General features: G+C 49.9%; 1 protein-coding gene across 1 annotated transcript in view; it reads right to left on the bottom strand.

The window, feature by feature from the left end:
* cpm (carboxypeptidase M) overlaps positions 1-21,468 on the bottom strand; it is a 136,583-nt gene that overhangs the window by 63,737 nt on the left and 51,378 nt on the right. The window contains exon 4 of the mRNA XM_071331677.1: positions 11,364-11,533. Coding sequence (XP_071187778.1) covers positions 11,364-11,533 — 170 coding nt within the window. The remainder of the gene's footprint in view (positions 1-11,363; positions 11,534-21,468) is intronic.

Below are 21,468 nucleotides of genomic sequence, written 5' to 3'. Positions count from 1 at the left end.
TAGAAGGGAGGTAACCTCCTGTAGTTATACCACAGACTAGAAGGGAGTAAATCTCCTGTAGTTATACCACAGACTAGAAGGGAGTAAATCTCCTGTAGTTATACCACAGACTAGAAGGGAGGTAACCTCCTGTAGTTATACCACAGCCTAGAAGGGAGGTAACCTCCTGTAGTTATACCACAGCCTAGAAGGGGGGTAACCTCCTGTAGTTATACCACAGCTTAGAAGGGGGGTAACCTCCTGTAGTTATACCACAGACTAGAAGGGAGGTAACCTCCTGTAGTTATACCACAGCCTAGAAGGGAGGTAACCTCCTGTAGTTATACCACAGCCTAGAAGGGGGGTAACCTGTAGTTATACCACAGCCTAGAAGGGAGGGAACCTCCTGTAGTTATACCACAGCCTAGAAGGGAGGTAACCTCCTGTAGTTATACCACAGCCTAGAAGGGGGGTAACCTCCTGTAGTTATACCACAGTCTAGAAGGGAGGTAACCTCCTGTAGTTATACCACAGTCTAGAAGGGGGGTAACCTCCTGTAGTTATACCACAGCCTAGAAGGGGGGTAACCTCCTGTAGTTATACCACAGTAGTGTACGCTGCACCACCGCTCTGTCATTCAGCTGCGTCCCAAATGGAACTCCATTTCCTATATGGAGTACTACTTTTGTCCAGAGCCCTATTGGCCTCTTTTTGCTATGTAGTGCACTACTTTTAACCAGGGCACTCTATTCCCTATATAGTATAATAGAGCTCGTGCCCTGGTCAAAAGTAGTGCACTATATTTTATTTTACCTTTATTTAACTAGGCAAGTCAGTTAAGAACAAATTCTTATTTTCAATGACGGCCTAGGAACAGTGGGTTAACTGCCTTGTTCAGGGGCAGAACGACAGATATAGGGAATAGGGTTCTGGTCAACAGTAGTGCACTACATAGGGAATAGGGTTCTGGTCAACAGTAGTGCACTACATAGGGAATAGGGTTCTGGTCAACAGTAGTGCACTATATAGGGAATAGGGCTCTGGTCTAAAGTAGTGCACTACATAGGGAATAGGGCTCTGGTCTAAAGTAGTGCACTACATAGGGAATAGCGTTCTGGTCTAAAGTAGTGCACTATATAGGGAATAGGGTTCTGGTCTAAAGTAGTGCACTATATAGGGAATAGGGCTCTGGTCTAAAGTAGTGCACTATATAGGGAATAGGGTTCTGGTCTAAAGTAGTGCACTATATAGGGAATAGGGTTCTGGTCTAAAGTAGTGCACTATATAGGGAATAGGGCTCTGGTCTAAAGTAGTGCACTACATAGGGAATAGGGCTCTGGTCTAAAGTTGTGCACTATAATAGGGAATAGGATGCCATTTGGGATGCAACTCAGTGTGGAGAAAATAACTCTGTTGACCCACAGACAGACATATTGGATCCAGATTTATTGCATAACAGAACGGCAACTTGTGGATGACTTGGTCTGGTCTGATCTGGTCTGAGGTGTGATGTTTCAACCCACTGTGGCCCAGTTGGAGCACGAGATGGGATGGGTCCGAGTTGGACGGAGGTGTTAGTTAGAGACTTCAATAAACTTTGGCTTCAAAAGATGAAAAGCCTTAAAAAGCCAAGGAAAAGCATCTGTTTTAGTTGTAAAAAAAGACTGCCCTAGTCAGATGTGGCAAAGTTGGACAGCAGTGTTGGAGACTTTAATAACTTTTTCTTCAATGCTAAAAAAGTTTCAGTTGTAAAGAAGCGGCAGGAACACCATAATGAGCAAGCCCAGAGCAGCGTCCAGGCCCGGAGCAGCGTCCAGGACAAGAGCAAGCCCAGAGCAGCGTCCAGGACAAGAGCAAGCCCAGAGCAGCGTCCAGGACAAGAGCAAGCCCAGAGCAGCGTCCAGGCCACGAGCAGGTCCGGAGCAGCGTCCAGTCCCGGAGCAGCGTCCAGGCCACGAGCAGCGTCCAGGCCACGAGCAGCGTCCAGGCCACGAGCAGCGTCCAGGCCCAGAGCAGCGTCCAGGCCCAGAGCAGCGTCCAGGCCCAGAGCAGCGTCCAGGCCCAGAGCAGCGTCCAGGCCCGAGCAGCGTCCAGGCCACGAGCAGCGTCCAGGCCACGAGCAGCGTCCAGGCCACGAGCAGCGTCCAGGCCACGAGCAGCGTCCAGGCCACGAGCAGCGTCCAGGCCACGAGCAGCGTCCAGGCCACGAACAGCGTCCAGGCCACGAGCAGCGTCCAGGCCACGAGCAGCGTCCAGGCCACGAGCAGCGTCCAGGCCACGAGCAGCGTCCAGGCCACGAGCAGCGTCCAGGCCACGAGCAGCGTCCAGGCCACGAGCAGCGTCCAGGCCACGAGCAGCGTCCAGGCCACGAGCAGCGTCCAGGCCACGAGCAGCGTCCAGGCCACGAGCAACGTCCAGGCCACGAGCAGCGTCCAGGCCACGAGCAGCGTCCAGGCCCAGAGCAGCGTCCAGGCCACGAACAGCGTCCAGGCCACGAACAGCGTCCAGGCCACGAGCAGCGTCCAGGCCACGAGCAGCGTCCAGGCCACGAGCAGCGTCCAGGCCACGAGCAGGTCCGGAGCAGCGTACAGAACACGAGCAGCGTCCAGGATGTCAGTAAGGAAGAGGGGATGTGATAGCTGAAGACTGGTACCCAGACTAACATTCCACTCCTGTCATATACCAAAGACACTAGACATTCTATCTTTAAATATGAACATTATATCATTAATTAGCTGGGAGGAGATCAAAGGTTTTGATCCTGATTCGATAACCCTCATAGCGATCCTCCAATCACAAAGGTGATTGGCATTCTCTCAACCAGCTTCATACCACACCCCCTCGTGCCTTATTACTTAGATCTATATGCGTGCCAGTGTGTGTGCATGTGTAGAGTCTCTTGAAACACAATCTATTCCTAGGGACTTCCTGCCACTTCCAAAAACCACAACCTCATCAAGAGGCCCGTGTGTGTGTGTGTGTGTATGTGTGTGTGTATGTGTGTGTATATGTATGTGTATGTGTATGTGTATGTGTATGTGTATGTGTGTGTGTAGGCTAAAGGAGAAGTTCAGAAATGTTCCCATTTCCTCCTATGAGGCTGCACTCCAAAGACTCTTCAGTTTAACAATGCTAATTACAGAGATGGAGTCAAGACCGGATCTACGTCCCAAAACGGCACCCTATTCCCTATGTCGTGCACTACTTTTGACCAGGGCCCATGGGGAATAGAGTGCACTACTTTTGACCAGGGCCCATGGGGAATAGGGTGCACTACTTTTGACCAGGGCCCATAGGGAATAGGGTGCACTACTTTTGACCAGGGCCCATGGGGAATAGGGTCCACTACTTTTGACCAGGGTCCATGGGGAATAGGGTGCCATTTTGGACCTAAACCAGAACTCTCAAGGCCCATCTCTGGCTAATTGGAGAGTTCAGGAAGTCTTCCTGTTTCCAGCCAGTCAAATAAAAGACTACGGGTCAGTATTGTGGTTGTGAGGCTTTGTTACTGCCTCTGTATTTAGGGTAAACATGAGTGACAGCAAAGTGCTGGGTACAGCCAGAGTGAAAGACAGATATTGCAGTGCAGACAGATATTTATCCACCAAACAGGTCAGTGCAGACAGATATTTCTCTACCAAACAGGTCAGTGCAGACAGATATTTCTCCACCAAACAGGTCAGTGCAGACAGATATTTATCCACCAAACAGGTCAGTGCAGACAGATCTACCACCAAACAGGTCAGTGCAGACAGATCTACCACCAAGCAGGTCAGTGCAGACAGATATCTACCACCAAGCAGGTCAGTGCAGACAGATCTACCACCAAACAGGTCAGTGCAGACAGATCTTTACCACCAACCAGGCCAGTGCAGACAGATCTTTACCACCAAACAGACCAGTGCAGACAGATCTTTACCACCAAACAGACCAGTGCAGACAGATATCTACCACCAAACAGACCAGTGCAGACAGATATCTACCACCAAACAGACCAGTGCAGACAGATATCTACCACCAAACAGACCAGTGCAGACAGATATCTACCACCAAACAGGTCAGTGCAGACAGATATCTACCACCAAACAGGTCAGTGCAGACAGATATCTACCACCAAACAGGTCAGTGCAGACAGATATCTACCACCAACCAGGTCAGTGCAGACAGATATTTACCACCAAACAGGTCAGTGCAGACAGATCTACCACCAAACAGGTCAGTGCAGACAGATCTACCACCAAACAGGTCAGTGCAGACAGATCTACCACCAAACAGGTCAGTGCAGGCAGATCTACCACCAAACAGGTCAGTGCAGACAGATTTACCACCAAACAGGTCAGTGCAGACAGATCTACCACCAAACAGGTCAGTGCAGACAGATCTACCACCAAACAGGTCAGTGCAGACAGATCTACCACCAAACAGGTCAGTGCAGACAGATCTACCACCAAACAGGTCAGTGCAGACAGATCTACCACCAAACAGGTCAGTGCAGACAGATCTACCACCAAACAGGTCAGTGCAGACAGATCTACCACCAAGCATGTTGTGTTCAATGCCAGTGGTTTCAGTTAAACTGGTGAACACTGATCTAAGCCATATTACAACAAAAACATGACGAGTCATTTAGTTCCAGGAAGTCGTTGCTGTCACTAAAACGTTGGAAAACCAACTTGTTGCGTTATTGTATTGTTGCTTCATGATATTTTTTCCCCGGAAGGCAGATGTCTCTGATGTTCTAAGAACCATTCCCTGTTTCAAGTTGTTATGGTGACGAGTAGGTGAGAGTTTTTTCCACTGTATGGGGCTGGGATGACTGTGTCAGAGTGTGTGGGAGTCCGTGTCCTGTCCCATCCGGGGAGGAATCCACTGCCAGGGAATGGGATCTGTGTGTGTGTGTGTGTGTGTGTGTGTGTGTGTGTGTGTGTGTGTGTGTGTGTGTGTGTGTGTCCTGTCCCATCCGGGGAGGAATCCACTGCCATGGAATGGGAATAACATCTGTGTGAGTCGATGTGAGTGTGTCACTGTTTGGGGCTGGGTGTGTGTGTGTCCTGTCCCATCCGGGGGGGGAATCCACTGCCAGTGAATGGGATCTGTGTGTGTGTGTGTGTGTGTGTGTGTGCAAAAGCAAGTGTGTGTGAGTGAAAGAGTGTTTGTGTGTGAGAGAGGAGACAGAGCGAGAGAGAGTTTGTTTTCAGGCCGTGGCTTCCTGCCACTCGCCCACATCAGAGTGATGTAGAGGTGTTGTGTCTACAAACAGCTCAGATAAAACTCCAGGATCTGTTAATGGGTGTGACCTTCACTGCCTCCCTCCCAAATGGAACCCTATTCCCTATGTAGCGGGCCAACGGAACCCTATTCCCTATGTAGCGGGCCAACGGAACCCTATTCCCTATGTAGCGGGCCAACGGAACCCTATTCCTCATCTATCTAGCGGGCCAACGGAACCCTATTCCTCATCTATCTAGCGGGCCAACGGAACCCTATTCCCCATCTATCTAGTGGGCCAACGGAACCCTATCTAGCTGGCCAACGGAACCCTATCTAGCGGGCCAACGGAACCCTATGTAGCGGGCCAACGGAACCCTATGTAGCGGGCCAACGGAACCCTATGTAGCGGGCCAACGGAACCCTATCTAGCGGGCCAACTGAACCCTATCTAGCGGGCCAACGGAACCCTATTCCCTATGTAGCGGGCCAACGGAACCCTATTCCCTATGTAGCGGGCCAACGGAACCCTATTCCCTATGTAGCGGGCCAACGGAACCCTATTCCCTATCTAGCGGGCCAACGGAACCCTATTCCCTATGTAGCGGGTCAACGGAACCCTATTCCCTATGTAGCGGGCCAACGGAACCCTATTCCCTATGTAGCGGGCCAACGGAACCCTATTCCCTATGTAGCGGGCCAACGGAACCCTATTCCCTATGTCGAGGGCCAACGGAACCCTATTCCCTATGTAGCGGGCCAACGGAACCCTATTCCCTATGTAGCGGGCCAATGGAACCCTATTCCCTAAGTAGCGGGCCAATGGAACCCTATTCCCTAAGAAGCGGGCCAATGGAACCCTATTCCCTAAGTAGCGGGCCAATGGAACCCTATTCCCTAAGTAGCGGGCCAAAGGAACCCTGTTCCCTATGTAGCGGGCCAACGGAACCCTATTCCCTATGTAGCTAGTCAACGGAACCCTATTCCCTATGTAGCGGGCCAACGGAACCCTATTCCCTAAGTAGCGGGCCACTTTTACCCAGGGAACATTTGAGATGTACACTTTCACTGCCTACAGCTGATGACTCACTGGGGTCTCAGTAACCATTCTGTTGTTTACATCCTGAACCATCCTACAGCTGATGACTCACTGGGGTCTCAGTAACCATTCTGCTGTTTACATCCTGAACCATCCTACAGCTGATGACTCACTGGGGTCTCAGTAACCATTCTGCTGTTTACACCCTGAACCATCCTACAGCTGATGACTCACTGGGGTCTCAGTAACCATTCTGCTGTTTACATCCTGAACCATCCTACAGCTGATGACTCACTGGGGTCTCAGTAACCATTCTGCTGTTTACATCCTGAACCATCCTACAGCTGATGACTCACTGGGGTCTCAGTAACCATTCTGTTGTTTACATCCTGAACCATCCTACAGCTGATGACTCACTGGGGTCTCAGTAACCATTCTGCTGTTTACACCCTGAACCATCCTACAGCTGATGACTCACTGGGGTCTCAGTAACCATTCTGTTGTTTACACCCTGAACCATCCTACAGCTGATGACTCACTGGGGTCTCAGTAACCATTCTGCTGTTTACATCCTGAACCATCCTACAGCTGATGACTCACTGGGGTCTCAGTAACCATTCTGTTGTTTACATCCTGAACCATCCTACAGCTGATGACTCACTGAGGTCTCAGTAACCATTCTGCTGTTTACATCCTGAACCATCCTACAGCTGATGACTCACTGGGGTCTAAGTAACCATTCTGTTGTTTACATCCTGAACCATCCTACAGCTGATGACTCACTGGGGTCTCAGTAACCATTCTGCTGTTTACATCCTGAACCATCCTACAGCTGATGACTCACTGGGGTCTCAGTAACCATTCTGCTGTTTACATCCTGAACCATCCTACAGCTGATGACTCACTGGGGTCTCAGTAACCATTCTGCTGTTTACACCCTGAACCATCCTACAGCTGATGACTCACTGGGGTCTCAGTAACCATTCTGTTGTTTACATCCTGAACCATCCTACAGCTGATGACTCACTGAGGTCTCAGTAACCATTCTGTTGTTTACATCCTGAACCATCCTACAGCTGATGACTCACTGGGGTCTCAGTAACCATTCTGCTGTTTACACCCTGAACCATCCTACAGCTGATGACTCACTGGGGTCTCAGTAACCATTCTGCTGTTTACATCCTGAACCATCCTACAGCTGATGACTCACTGGGGTCTCAGTAACCATTCTGCTGTTTACATCCTGAACCATCCTACAGCTGATGACTCACTGGGGTCTCAGTAACCATTCTGTTGTTTACATCCTGAACCATCCTACAGCTGATGACTCACTGGGGTCTCAGTAACCATTCTGCTGTTTACACCCTGAACCATCCTACAGCTGATGACTCACTGGGGTCTCAGTAACCATTCTGCTGTTTACATCCTGAACCATCCTACAGCTGATGACTCACTGGGGTCTCAGTAACCATTCTGCTGTTTACATCCTGAACCATCCTACAGCTGATGACTCACTGGGGTCTCAGTAACCATTCTGCTGTTTACATCCTGAACCATCCTACAGCTGATGACTCACTGGGGTCTCAGTAACCATTCTGCTGTTTACATCCTGAACCATCCTACAGCTGATGACTCACTGGGGTCTCAGTAACCATTCTGTTGTTTACATCCTGAACCATCCTACAGCTGATGACTCACTGGGGTCTCAGTAACCATTCTGCTGTTTACATCCTGAACCATCCTACAGCTGATGACTCACTGGGGTCTCAGTAACCATTCTGCTGTTTACATCCTGAACCATCCTACAGCTTTCATGTTCTGGTCTACTGAGCAACACAACAGGCCAGACCTGCATCCATCCACTTATCCATCCATCCATCCATCCATCCACTCCATCCATCCATCCAGCCACTCCATCCATCCAGCCACTCCATCCATCCAGCCACTCCATCCATCCATCCATCCACTCCATCCATCCATCCATCCATCCAGCCACTCCATCCATCCAGCCACTCCATCCATCCAGCCACTCCATCCATCCAGCCACTCCATCCATCCAGCCACTCCATCCATCCAGCCACTCCATCCATCCAGCCACTCCATCCATCCAAACAACAATCCTCTTAAGTCTCACTGCCGGTTAGTGGCACAACATAGTAGGAAGGTCAGATGAAGTATTCACTCACTCTCGCCAAAACACATTGTAAAGTTCGACAACAACACAAGTCAGACAGGACCAAGGCTGTGAGTTGTTTTTGAAGTTACTGTACAGTGTCAGAAGGGACAGATTGACCTTATTGACTTTAAGATACAACCCATGATGCTCCTCCAGCCACGGTGACTAAGACACAACCCATGATCTCCCTCCAGCCACGGTGACCGTAAGACACAACCCATGATGCTCCTCCAGCCACGGTGACTAAGACACAACCCATGATGTTCCTCCAGCCACGGTGACTAAGACACAACCCATGATGTTCCTCCAGCCATGGTGACCGTAAGACACAACCCATGATGCTCCTCCAGCCACGGTGACCGTAAGACACAACCCATGATGTTCCTCCAGCCACGGTGACTGTAAGACACAACCCATGATGTTCCTCCAGCCACGGTGACTAAGACACAACCCATGATGCTCCTCCAGCCACGGTGACTAAGATACAACCCATGATGCTCCTCCAGCCACGGTGACTAAGACACAACCCATGATGCTCCTCCAGCCACGGTGACTAAGACACAACCCATGATGCTCCTCCAGCCACGGTGACTAAGATACAACCCATGATGCTCCTCCAGCCACGGTGACTAAGACAAAACCCATGATGTTCCTCCAGCCACGGTGACTAAGACACAACCCATGATGCTCCTCCAGCCACGGTGACCGTAAGATACAACCCATGATGTCCCTCCAGCCACAGTGACTAAGACACAACCCATGATGTTCCTCCAGCCACGGTGACTAAGACACAACCCATGATGCTACTCCAGCCACGGTGACTGTAAGACACAACCCATGATCTCCCTCCAGCCACGGTGACCGTAAGACACAACCCATGATGTTCCTCCAGCCACGGTGACTAAGACACAACCCATGATCCCCCTCCAGCCACGGTGACCGTAAGACAACCCATGATGTTCCTCCAGCCACGGTGACTAAGACACAACCCATGATGTTCCTCCAGCCACGGTGACTAAGACACAACCCATGATCTCCCTCCAGCCACGGTGACCGTAAGACAACCCATGATGTTCCTCCAGCCACGGTGACTAAGACACAACCCATGATGCTCCTCCAGCCACGGTGACTAAGACACAACCCATGATGTTCCTCCAGCCACGGTGACTAAGACACAACCCATGATGCCCCTCCAGCCACGGTGACTAAGACACAACCCATGATGTTCCTCCAGCCACGGTGACTAAGACACAACCCATGATGTTCCTCCAGCCACGGTGACTGTAAGACACAACCCATGATGTTCCTCCAGCCACGGTGACTGTAAGACACAACCCATGATGTTCCTCCAGCCACGGTGACCATAAAACACAACCCATGATATTCCTCCAGCCACGGTGACTGTAAGACACAACCCATGATGTTCCTCCAGCCACGGTGACCGTAAGACACAACCCATGATGTTCCTCCAGCCACGGTGACTGTAAGACACAACCCATGATGCTCCTCCAGCCACGGTGACTGTAAGACACAACCCATGATGTTCCTCCAGCCACGGTGACTGTAAGACACAACCCATGATGTTCCTCCAGCCACGGTGACTAAGACGCAACCCATGATGTTCCACCAGCCACGGTGACTATAAGACACAACCCATGATGCTCCTCCAGCCACGGTGACTAAGACACAACCCATGATGTTCCACCAGCCACGGTGACTATAAGACACAACCCATGATGCTCCTCCAGCCACGGTGACTAAGACACAACCCATGATGCTCCTCCAGCCACGGTGACTAAGACACAACCCATGATGTTCCTCCAGCCACGGTGACTGTAAGACACAACCCATGATGTTCCTCCAGCCACGGTGACTAAGGCACAACCCATCATGTCCCTCCAGCCACGGTGACTAAGGCACAACCCATCATGTCCCTCCAGCCACGGTGACTAAGACACAACCCATGATGTTCCTCCAGCCACGGTGACTAAGACACAACCCATCATGTCCCTCCAGCCACGGTGACTAAGACACAACCCATGATGTTCCTCCAGCCACGGTGACTGTAAGACACAACCCATCATGTCCCTCCAGCCACGGTGACTAAGACACAACCCATGATGTTCCTCCAGCCACGGTGACTGTAAGACACAACCCATGATGTTCCTCCAGCCACGGTGACTGTAAGACACAACCCATGATGTTCCTCCAACCACGGTGACCATAAAACACAACCCATGATATTCCTCCAGCCACGGTGACTGTAAGACACAACCCATGATGTTCCTCCAGCCACGGTGACCGTAAGACACAACCCATGATGTTCCTCCAGCCACGGTGACTGTAAGACACAACCCATGATGCTCCTCCAGCCACGGTGACTGTAAGACACAACCCATGATGTTCCTCCAGCCACAGTGACTGTAAGACACAACCCATGATGTTCCTCCAGCCACGGTGACTAAGACGCAACCCATGATGTTCCACCAGCCACGGTGACTATAAGACACAACCCATGATGCTCCTCCAGCCACGGTGACTAAGACACAACCCATGATGTTCCACCAGCCACGGTGACTATAAGACACAACCCATGATGCTCCTCCAGCCACGGTGACTAAGACACAACCCATGATGCTCCTCCAGCCACGGTGACTAAGACACAACCCATGATGTTCCTCCAGCCACGGTGACTGTAAGACACAACCCATGATGTTCCTCCAGCCACGGTGACTAAGGCACAACCCATCATGTCCCTCCAGCCACGGTGACTAAGACACAACCCATGATGTTCTTCCAGCCACGGTGACTAAGACACAACCCATCATGTCCCTCCAGCCACGGTGACTAAGGCACAACCCATCATGTCCCTCCAGCCACGGTGACCATAAGACACAACCCATGATGTTCCTCCAGCCACGGTGACTAAGACACAACCCATGACGTTCCTCACTATCTCACCTCCCCTGGGAGTACATGCAGTCTCTGCTGGAGGACTCGAAGCCATCTGGGTTCATGGAAACCAGGATGTGGACGCGGGTGCTGTTCAGGAGGCGGGTCACCAGCGGGTCGCTAAGGTAACCACGGGTCAGGTGATCGATCAGCTGGAGCAGGAGAACTCTGCCCACCACCTAAAAAAAGAGATGCATTGATACAGTTACAACCATAGAGATCCTATTGACTTACCAGAGGGCCATGTCATAAACCCTCAAAGTTCCAGAACGGGAAGAAAATAAAAAGGCATGCGATATCGGAAATTCTGTAATAGAATTATTGTCAACCTAAAATATTGTCATATAATTATAAATACATTTTATACAGGTTTTATACCAATTGTCTGTATAATTAGTCTATAAAATATATGTAAACAGACCATGAACGTAGACAATCTGACCTTTAATGCCATCATAAGATTCTAGTATTCTAATTCAATGGTTACAACAGTGTTTTAGGTAATGGTATACTTTATGCTGTCTCAGAAAATGTAGTCAACAAACCCTAGACACACTGAAAGAGACACTGTCAGAACGTCTGCTGATCGACTGCAGCAGATAAAACACTGAATGAACTGAGACACATTGTCAGAACGTCAGAGACCTTCCCTACAGGTGAACCCACATTCTACTGTCTGAGACCTTCCCTACAGGTGAACCCACATTCTACTGTCAGAGACCTTCCCTACAGGTGAACCCACATTCTACTGTCTGAGACCTTCCCTACAGGTGAACCCACATTCTACTGTCTGAGACCTTCCTTACAGGTGAACCCACATTCTACTGTCTGAGACCTTCCCTACAGGTGAACCCACATTCTACTGTCTGAGACCTTCCCTACAGGTGAACCCAAAATCTACTGTCTGAGACCTTCCCTACTGGTGAACCCACATTCTACTGCTGAGACCTTCCCTACAGGTGAACCCACATTCTACTGTCTGAGACCTTCCCTACAGGTGAACCCACATTCTACTGTCTGAGACCTTCCCTACAGGTGAACCCACATTCTACTGTCTGAGACCTTCCCTACAGGTGAACCCACATTCTACTGTCTGAGACCTTCCCTACAGGTGAACCCACATTCTACTGTCTGAGACCTTCCTTACAGGTGAACCCACATTCTACTGTCTGAGACCTTCCCTACAGGTGAACCCACATTCTACTGTCTGAGACCTTCCCTACAGGTGAACCCAAAATCTACTGTCTGAGACCTTCCCTACTGGTGAACCCACATTCTACTGCTGAGACCTTCCCTACAGGTGAACCCACATTCTACTGTCTGAGACCTTCCCTACAGGTGAACCCACATTCTACTGTCTGAGACCTTCCCTACAGGTGAACCCACATTCTACTGTCTGAGACCTTCCCTACAGGTGAACCCACATTCTACTGTCTGAGACCTTCCCTACAGGTAAACCCACATTCTACTGTCTGAGACCTTCCCTACAGGTGAACCCAAAATCTACTGTCTGAGACCTTCCCTACTGGTGAACCCACATTCTACTGCTGAGACCTTCCCTACAGGTGAACCCACATTCTACTGTCTGAGACCTTCCCTACAGGTGAACCCACATTCTACTGTCTGAGACCTTCCCTACAGGTGAACCCACATTCTACTGTCTGAGACCTTCCCTACAGGTGAACCCACATTCTACTGTCTGAGACCTTCCCTACAGGTGAACCCACATTCTACTGTCAGAGACCTTCCCTACAGGCGAACCCACATTCTACTGTCTGAGACCTTCCCTACAGGTGAACCCACATTCTACTGTCTGAGACCTTCCCTACAGGTGAACCCACATTCTACTGTCTGAAACCTTCCCTACAGGTGAACCCACACTCTACTGTCTGAGACCTTCCCTACAGGTGAACCCACATTCTACTGTCTGAGACCTTCCCTACAGGTGAACCCACATTCTACTGTCTGAGACCTTCCCTACAGGTGAACCCACATTCTACTGTCTGAGACCTTCCCTACAGGTGAACCCACATTCTACTGTCTGAGACCTTCCCTACAGGTAAACCCACATTCTACTGTCTGAGACCTTCCCTACAGGTGAACCCAAAATCTACTGTCTGAGACCTTCCCTACTGGTGAACCCACATTCTACTGCTGAGATCTTCCCTACAGGTGAACCCACATTCTACTGTCTGAGACCTTCCCTACAGGTGAACCCACATTCTACTGTCTGAGACCTTCCCTACAGGTGAACCCACATTCTACTGTCTGAAACCTTCCCTACAGGTGAACCCACATTCTACTGTCTGGGACCTTCCCTACAGGTGAACCCACATTCTACTGTCTGAGACTTTCCCTACAGGTGAACCCACATTCTGCTGTCTGGGACCTTCCCTACAGGTGAACTCACATTCTACTGTCTGAGACCTTCCCTACAGGTTAACCCACATTCTACTGTCTGTCTGAGACCTTCCCTACAGGTGAACCCACATTCTACTGTCAGGGACCCCCCCCCCCCCCCCCACTACAGGTGAACCCACATTCTACTGTCAGAGACCTTCCCTACAGGTGAACCCACATTCTACTGTCTGAGACCTTCCCTACAGGTGAACCCACATTCTACTGTCTGAGACCTTCCCTACAGGTGAACCCACATTCTACTGTCTGAGACCTTCCCTACAGGTGAACCCACATTCTACTGTCTGAGACCTTCCCTACAGGTGAACCCACATTCTACTGTCTGAGACCTTCCCTACAGGTGAACCCACATTCTACTGTCTGAGACCTTCCCTACAGGTGAACCCACATTCTACTGTCTGAGACCTTCCCTACAGGTGAACCCACATTCTACTGTCTGAGACCTTCCCTACAGGTGAACCCACATTCTACTGTCTGAGACCTTCCCTACAGGTGAACCCACATTCTACTGTCTGAGACCTTCCCTACAGGTGAACCCACATTCTACTGTCTGAGACCTTCCCTACAGGTGAACCCACATTCTACTGTCTGAGACTTTCCCTACAGGTGAACCCACATTCTACTGTCTGAGACCTTCCCTACTGAACTGAGGCTCTTAAAAACCCTTGAGACCCCACCATCCGTCCCTCCCACCATCCCTCCCTCCCACCATCCGCCCCTCCCACCGTCCGCCCCTCCCACCGTCCGCCCCTCCCTCCATCCGCCCCTCCCTCCCTCCATCCCTTGGATTGGATCTTAGCATGACTAATCCTTGTTGACCTTAAGACCAGCACGTATTTCCATTTAGTCTGAGATTGATAAAATCTGCCCTCAAAAGATCTGCTACTTACTAAGCAACCAGCTAAACTAATCCTCTACACGGTTAATGTGGTCCTGCTGTTATCCTTCTTCAGTCTGTATAACAATCACACTGCTGCTCACCTGACGCTGCCGTCAACCACCTGACGCTACCGAGATGTGTCTAATGTATTGTGTCCCAGGACAACTACAGGCTGGTTTGTAATACAGACAGACTGTCTAATGTATTGTGTCCCAGGACATCTCCAGGCTGGTTTGTAATACAGACAGACTGTCTAATGTATTGTGTCCCAGGACATCTCCAGGCTGGTTTGTAATACAGACAGACTTTCTAATGTATTGTGTCCCAGGACATCTCCAGGCTGGTTTGTAACACAGCCAGACTGTCTAATGTATTGTGTCCCAGGACATCTCCAGGCTGGTTTGTAACACAGACAGACTGTCTAATGTATTGTGTCTCAAGACATCTCCAGGCTGGTTTGTAACAGACTGTCTATGACTAACAAACCTCCCCCTCTCTCTCTCTCTCTCTCTCTGAGGATCGCTACTGCGGATGGGAGTGTGTGTGTGTGCTCGCACGCCTGTATGTATATGTGCACACGTGTGTGTGTGCGTCGGAGATCCTTTATTGTAAGCATGTGAGACCAGTGAGGGGCTGGTGCAGGAACTGGTGATAAGTGTCTGTTGCCCCTCTTCCTTTGACCAAGCTGGGATAATGACGAACCAGCTACACAAGCTGGGATAATGACGAACCAGCTACACAAGCTGGGATAATGACGAACCAGCTACACAAGCTGGGATAATGACGAACCAGCTACACAAGCTGGGATAATGATGAAGCAGCTACACAAGCTGGGATAATGATGAACCAGCTACACAAGCTGGGATAATGATGAACCAGCTACACAAGCTGGGATAATGATGAACCAGCTACACAAGCTGGGATAATGATGAACCAGCTACACAAGCTGGGATAATGATGAACCAGCTACACAAGCTGGGATAATGATGAACCAGCTACACAAGCTGGGATAATGATGAACCAGCTACACAAGCTGGGATAATGATGAACCAGCTACACAAGCTGGGATAATGATGAACCAGCTACACAAGCTGGGATAATGATGAACCAGCTACACAAGCTGGGATAATGATGAACCAGCTACACAAGCTGGGATAATGATGAACCAGCTACACAAGCTGGGATAATGATGAACCAGCTACACAAGCTGGGATAATGATGAACCAGCTACACAAGCTGGGATAATGATGAACCAGCTACACAAGCTGGGATAATGATGAACCAGCTACACAAGCTGGGATAATGATGAACCAGCTACACAAGCTGGGATAATGATGAACCAGCTACACAAGCTAGGATAATGATGAACCAGCTACACAAGCTGGGATAATGATGAACCAGCTACACAAGCTGGGATAATGATGAACCAGCTACACAAGCTGGGATAATAATGAACCAGCTACACAAGCTGGGATAATGATGAACCAGCTACACAAGCTGGGATAATGATGAACCAGCTACACAAGCTGGGACCAGAAGGGAGCCTTAGTCTCTCTCCCATCGCTGTTGTCACTTTTGTCTACGTCGTAAATATTTTCTTAACCTGCACTGTTGGTTGAGGGCTTGTAAGTAAGCATTTCACGGTAAAGTCTACACTTGTGACAAATAAAGTTTGATTTGATCTCTCCCTTGTACTCATTCACAAAGCACTACTCAACACACTTATCCAACACCCTTAATAACAGCTTAGGTAGCTAGTACCACCTCACCACTACAGTCATACTAACTAGACTAGTACGCCTCACCACTACAGTCATACTAACCAGACTAGTACACCTCACCACTACAGTCATACTAACCAGACTAGTACCACCTCACCACTACAGTCATACTAACCAGACTAGTACCACCTCACCACTACAGTCATACTAACCAGACTAGTACACCTCACCACTACAGTCATACTAACCAGACTAGTACCACCTCACCACTACAGTCATACTAACCAGACTAGTACCACCTCACCACTACAGTCATACTAACCAGACTAGTACCACCTCACCACTACAGTCATACTAACTAGACTAGTACACCTCACCACTACAGTCATACTAACCAGACTAGTACGCCTCACCACTACAGTCATACTAACCAGACTAGTACCACCTCACCACTACAGTCATACTAACCAGACTAGTACCACCTCACCACTACAGTCATACTAACCAGACTAGTACACCTCACCACTACAGTCATACTAACCAGACTAGTACCACCTCACCACTACAGTCATACTAACCAGACTAGTACACCTCACCACTCAGACTGGTCATCACTTTCTTCTAAGAAACACACAGCTTACTAAGATCGGTCTAGAACCATCCTTCCAGATCGGTCTAGAACCATCCACCCAGATCGGTCTAGAACCATCCATCCAGATCAGTCTAGAACCATCCATCCACCCAGATCGGTCTAGAACCATCCATCCACCCAGATCGGTCTAGAACCATCCATCCAGATCGGTCTAGAACCATCCATCCAGATCGGTCTAGAACCATCCATCCAGATCGGTCTAGAACCATCCATCCACCCAGATCGGTCTAGAACCATCCATCCACCCAGATCGGTCTAGAACCATCCATCCACCCAGATCGGTCTAGAACCATCCATCCACCCAGATCGGTCTAGAACCATCCATCCACCCAGATCGGTCTAGAACCATCCATCCACCCAGATCGGTCTAGAACCATCCATCCAGATCGGTCTAGAACCATCCATCCAGATCGGTCTAGAACCATCCATCCACCCAGATCGGTCTAGAACCATCCATCCACCCAGATCGGTCTAGAACCATCCATCCACCCAGATCGGTCTAGAACCATCCATCCATATCGGTCTAGAACCATCCATCCAGATCGGTCTAGAACCATCCATCCAGATCAGTCTAGAACCATCCATCCAGATCGGTCTAGAACCATCCTTCCAGATCAGTCTAGAACCATCCATCTCTGCCAAGCCACCACGTTTTACACCAGAAGAGACAGAGTACAGTTCCAATCATAGGGTGTAGTTTGTTCTATATATCATTAGCATAAACGCCATAGATGCGGTAAACCATCATTACACGCAGTAAACCATCATTACACGCAGTAAACCATCATTACACGTGCAATAGACAGTTTAAAGGAGCCTCAGAGAGTCAGCTGTAGTTAGAACTGTGGACAGAGCCCCATTCCTGACAACACATTTGAACTGTTAATGATAGATGGGGAAAACTTCAAAACCAGAGTGTACTGGACTGTGATATAATAGTATAACATGCAGGATAGGAGCCATAGAGAAAGTCATTAGAAGACAGCTGAGATGTGAATAGTTTGGTTCAGTCTCAGGTGAGCCATTGGATCAAGGTTACAATACCACGACACAAGCTGTTCTTGATTTGCTAAGACATTGTGGATGGAACACTATTACTAGAAGTACTGCATGTGTGATTGAAGATGAGTCATCATCGTCCCATCAAGTCCCATCTCTAAAGTTAAATTAGTCTACAAGTCAAATGATTCTGTGCCAAATATGTACGTTTTGGGGGCAGTATCACCTGTTTTGAAGAGGCTGAATAACATTTGAAGAAACAGAGCACGATTAGTTTTTCATTTCTACTCAATCTGCCAAGGGGAAGGAAGTAGTTCACCTACTGGTCCAAAGATCAAAACACAGAAAGTTTAACTCCCGTTAGTGATGATTGTCACAAATAGAAAACACTGGCTAGAACTGCAGAGCTTCCGGAACTAGAATCAGCGGAGCCAATGGAATTCATATGGTTCCATCCCTAAGCTCCAGCACATTGTGGTTCCATTGTGTCTCAGTCCACTGAGCACTGTGGTATTCTATAATGCTCCATTATATTCAGACTTCAACAGTGGAGCACGGCTAGCCCTGAGGCCTAGTCTTCTGAATGGACAGTCAGAGAGAAAATGAATGAATGAGAGTGTGTGTGTGTGTGTGTGTGTGTGTGTGTGTGTGTGTGTGTGTGTGTGTGTGTGTGTGTACCCCTCAAAGCAGCAGAACATGTCCTGTGTGCCCCCAGGTGAAGTAGAGGCACTGTGACATCGCCGTGACATCGCTCTGCTACATCCCAGCTGGGGGGGAAATGAGAGTAAAGGCCCCCTCATCTGGTGTGTGTGTGTGTGTGTGTGTGTGTGTGTGTGTGTGTGTGTGTGTGTGTGTCATCTGGTATCTCTTAACCATGTCCATTCAGCTTAGAGGAGGGAGCTACAGTAATATTGCATCCAAAATAGCATCCTATTCCTTCTACAGGAGGGTCTTGGTCAGTCGTGCCCTACATAGTGGATAGGGTGCTATTTGGGACGATCCTTAAGGCTGCTCCTGGGGACTGACTACTGATCCATGCTGGGATGTGGAAGTCTATTTACAGTGAAGCCTGGAGGGGATGGAGGGGGGGGTTTAGTTGACAGCCCTAGGGCGGCTCTAACCACCCCTCCCCTAAACGGTTGACAGCCCTAGGGCGGCTCTAACCACCCCTCCCCTAAACGGTTGACAGCCCTAGGGCGGCTCTAACCACCCCTCTAAACTGTTGACAGCCCTAGGGCGGCTAACCACCCCTCCCCTAAACGGTTGACAGCCCTAGGGCGGCTCTAACCACCCCTCCCCTAAACGGTTGACAGCCCTAGGGTGGCTAACCACCCCTCCCCTAAACGGTTGACAGCCCTAGGGCGGCTCTAACCACCCCTCCCCTAAACTGTTGACAGCCCTAGGGCGGCTCTAACCACCCCTCCCCTAAACGGTTGACAGCCCTAGGGCGGCTCTAACCACCCCTCCCCTAAACTGTTGACAGCCCTAGGGCGGCTCTAACCACCCCTCCCCTAAACTGTTGACAGCCCTAGGGCGGCTAACCACCCCTCCCCTAAACTGTTGACAGCCCTAGGGCGGCTCTAACCACCCCTCCCCTAAACTGTTGACAGCCCTAGGGCGGCTAACCACCCCTCCCCTAAACTGTTGACAGCCCTAGGGCGGCTCTAACCACCCCTCCCCTAAACTGTTGACAGCCCTAGGGCGGCTCTAACCACCCCTCCCCTAAACTGTTGACAGCCCTAGGGTGGCTCTAACCACCCCTCTCCTAACACCAGGGTTCAGAACCACCTCTGGCACAGCCACGCTCCTCATAAAACCATCAGAATATAAACCAAGCAGCACCGACTCGCCTCATAAAGTTGCAAAGTTGAGAGTAAAAATAGAAATACTGCTACTGAGAGAGAGAGAATATTCACAACAGTATTTATACCTTGCTAACAGCCTGTTCTAACGGCCGTGTTTTCCCCTCAGCCAGACGTGAAGAGACATAATTTAAGATGGAAGTGGAAAAAGAAGCCGTCGGTCACAGTGTGCTAGCTGTGTCTACTGGCTTCATGCGTCCCAAATAGCACCCTATTCCCCATTTAGTGCACCACTTTTGATAGGGATTTGGTAAAAAAAACAAAATAGTGCACTATAAAAGAGAAATAGGGTGCCATTTGTTCTAGGTTTAGTCCTAGGCCCTCTCCTCTTCTCTCTATACACCAAGTCACTCTGCTCCCTCATATCCTCACATGGTCTCTCCTATCACTGCTATGTGGATGGACCTCTCCTCTTCTCTCTATAAACCAAGTCACTCTGCTCCCTCATATCCTCACATGGTCTCTCCTATCACTGCTATGTGGATGGACCTCTCCTCTTCTCTCTATAAACCAAGTCACTCTGCTCCCTCATATCCTCACATGGTCTCTCCTATCACTGCTATGTGGATGGACCTCTCCTCTTCTCTCTATAAACCAAGACACTTAGCTACTCTTCTCCTTCTGACACCCAGGTGGCGACACACATCTCTGCGTGCCAGACACACATCTCTGCATGCCAGACACACATCTCAGCTTGGATGTCGGCCCACTACCTCAAGCTCAACAAGACGGAGCTGCTCTTCCTCGCGGGGAAGGCCTGCCCGCTCCAAGACCTCTCCATCCCGGATGACAACTCCACGGTGTTCCCCTCCCAGAGCGTAAACAACCATAGCGTAACCCTGGACAAAATTCCAGTCAACATCTGCAAACATCAAAGCAGCGACTCGCTCCTTTAGGTTCATTCTCTACAACATCTGTACAGTACGACCCTTCTTCCACCACTAGCTGTCTTGGGGCCTCAGTCTACTACCACCACCACTAGCTGTCTTGGGGCCTCAGTCTACCACCACTAGCTGTCTTGGGGCCTCTCAGTCTACTACCACCACTAGCTGTCTTGGGGCATCTCAGTCTACTACCACCACCACTAGCTGTCTTGGGGCCTCTCAGTCTACCACCACCACCACTAGCTGTCTTGGGGCCTCAGTCTACCACCACCACCACCACTAGCTGTCTTGGGGCCTCTCAGTCTACTACCACCACCACCACTAGCTGTCTTGGGGCCTCAGTCTACTACCACCACCACTAGCTGTCTTGGGGCCTCTCAGTCTACTACCACCACCACTAGCTGTCTTGGGGCCTCAGTCTACCACCACCACCACCACTAGCTGTCTTGGGGCCTCTCAGTCTACTACCACCACCACCACTAGCTGTCTTGGGGCCTCTCAGTCTACCACCACCACCACTAGCTGTCTTGGGGCCTCAGTCTACTACCACCACCACTAGCTGTCTTGGGGCCTCTCAGTCTACCACCACCACCACTAGCTGTCTTGGGGCCTCAGTCTACTACTACCACCACTAGCTGTCTTGGGGCATCTCAGTCTACTACTACCACCACCACTAGCTGTCTTGGGGCATCTCAGTC

This window comes from Salvelinus alpinus, chromosome 11 (assembly GCF_045679555.1).
Source record: "Salvelinus alpinus chromosome 11, SLU_Salpinus.1, whole genome shotgun sequence".
NCBI lineage: Eukaryota > Metazoa > Chordata > Actinopteri > Salmoniformes > Salmonidae > Salvelinus > Salvelinus alpinus.
Note: the sequence above shows the minus strand (reverse complement) of the source record. Positions and strands in the feature narration are given on the sequence as shown.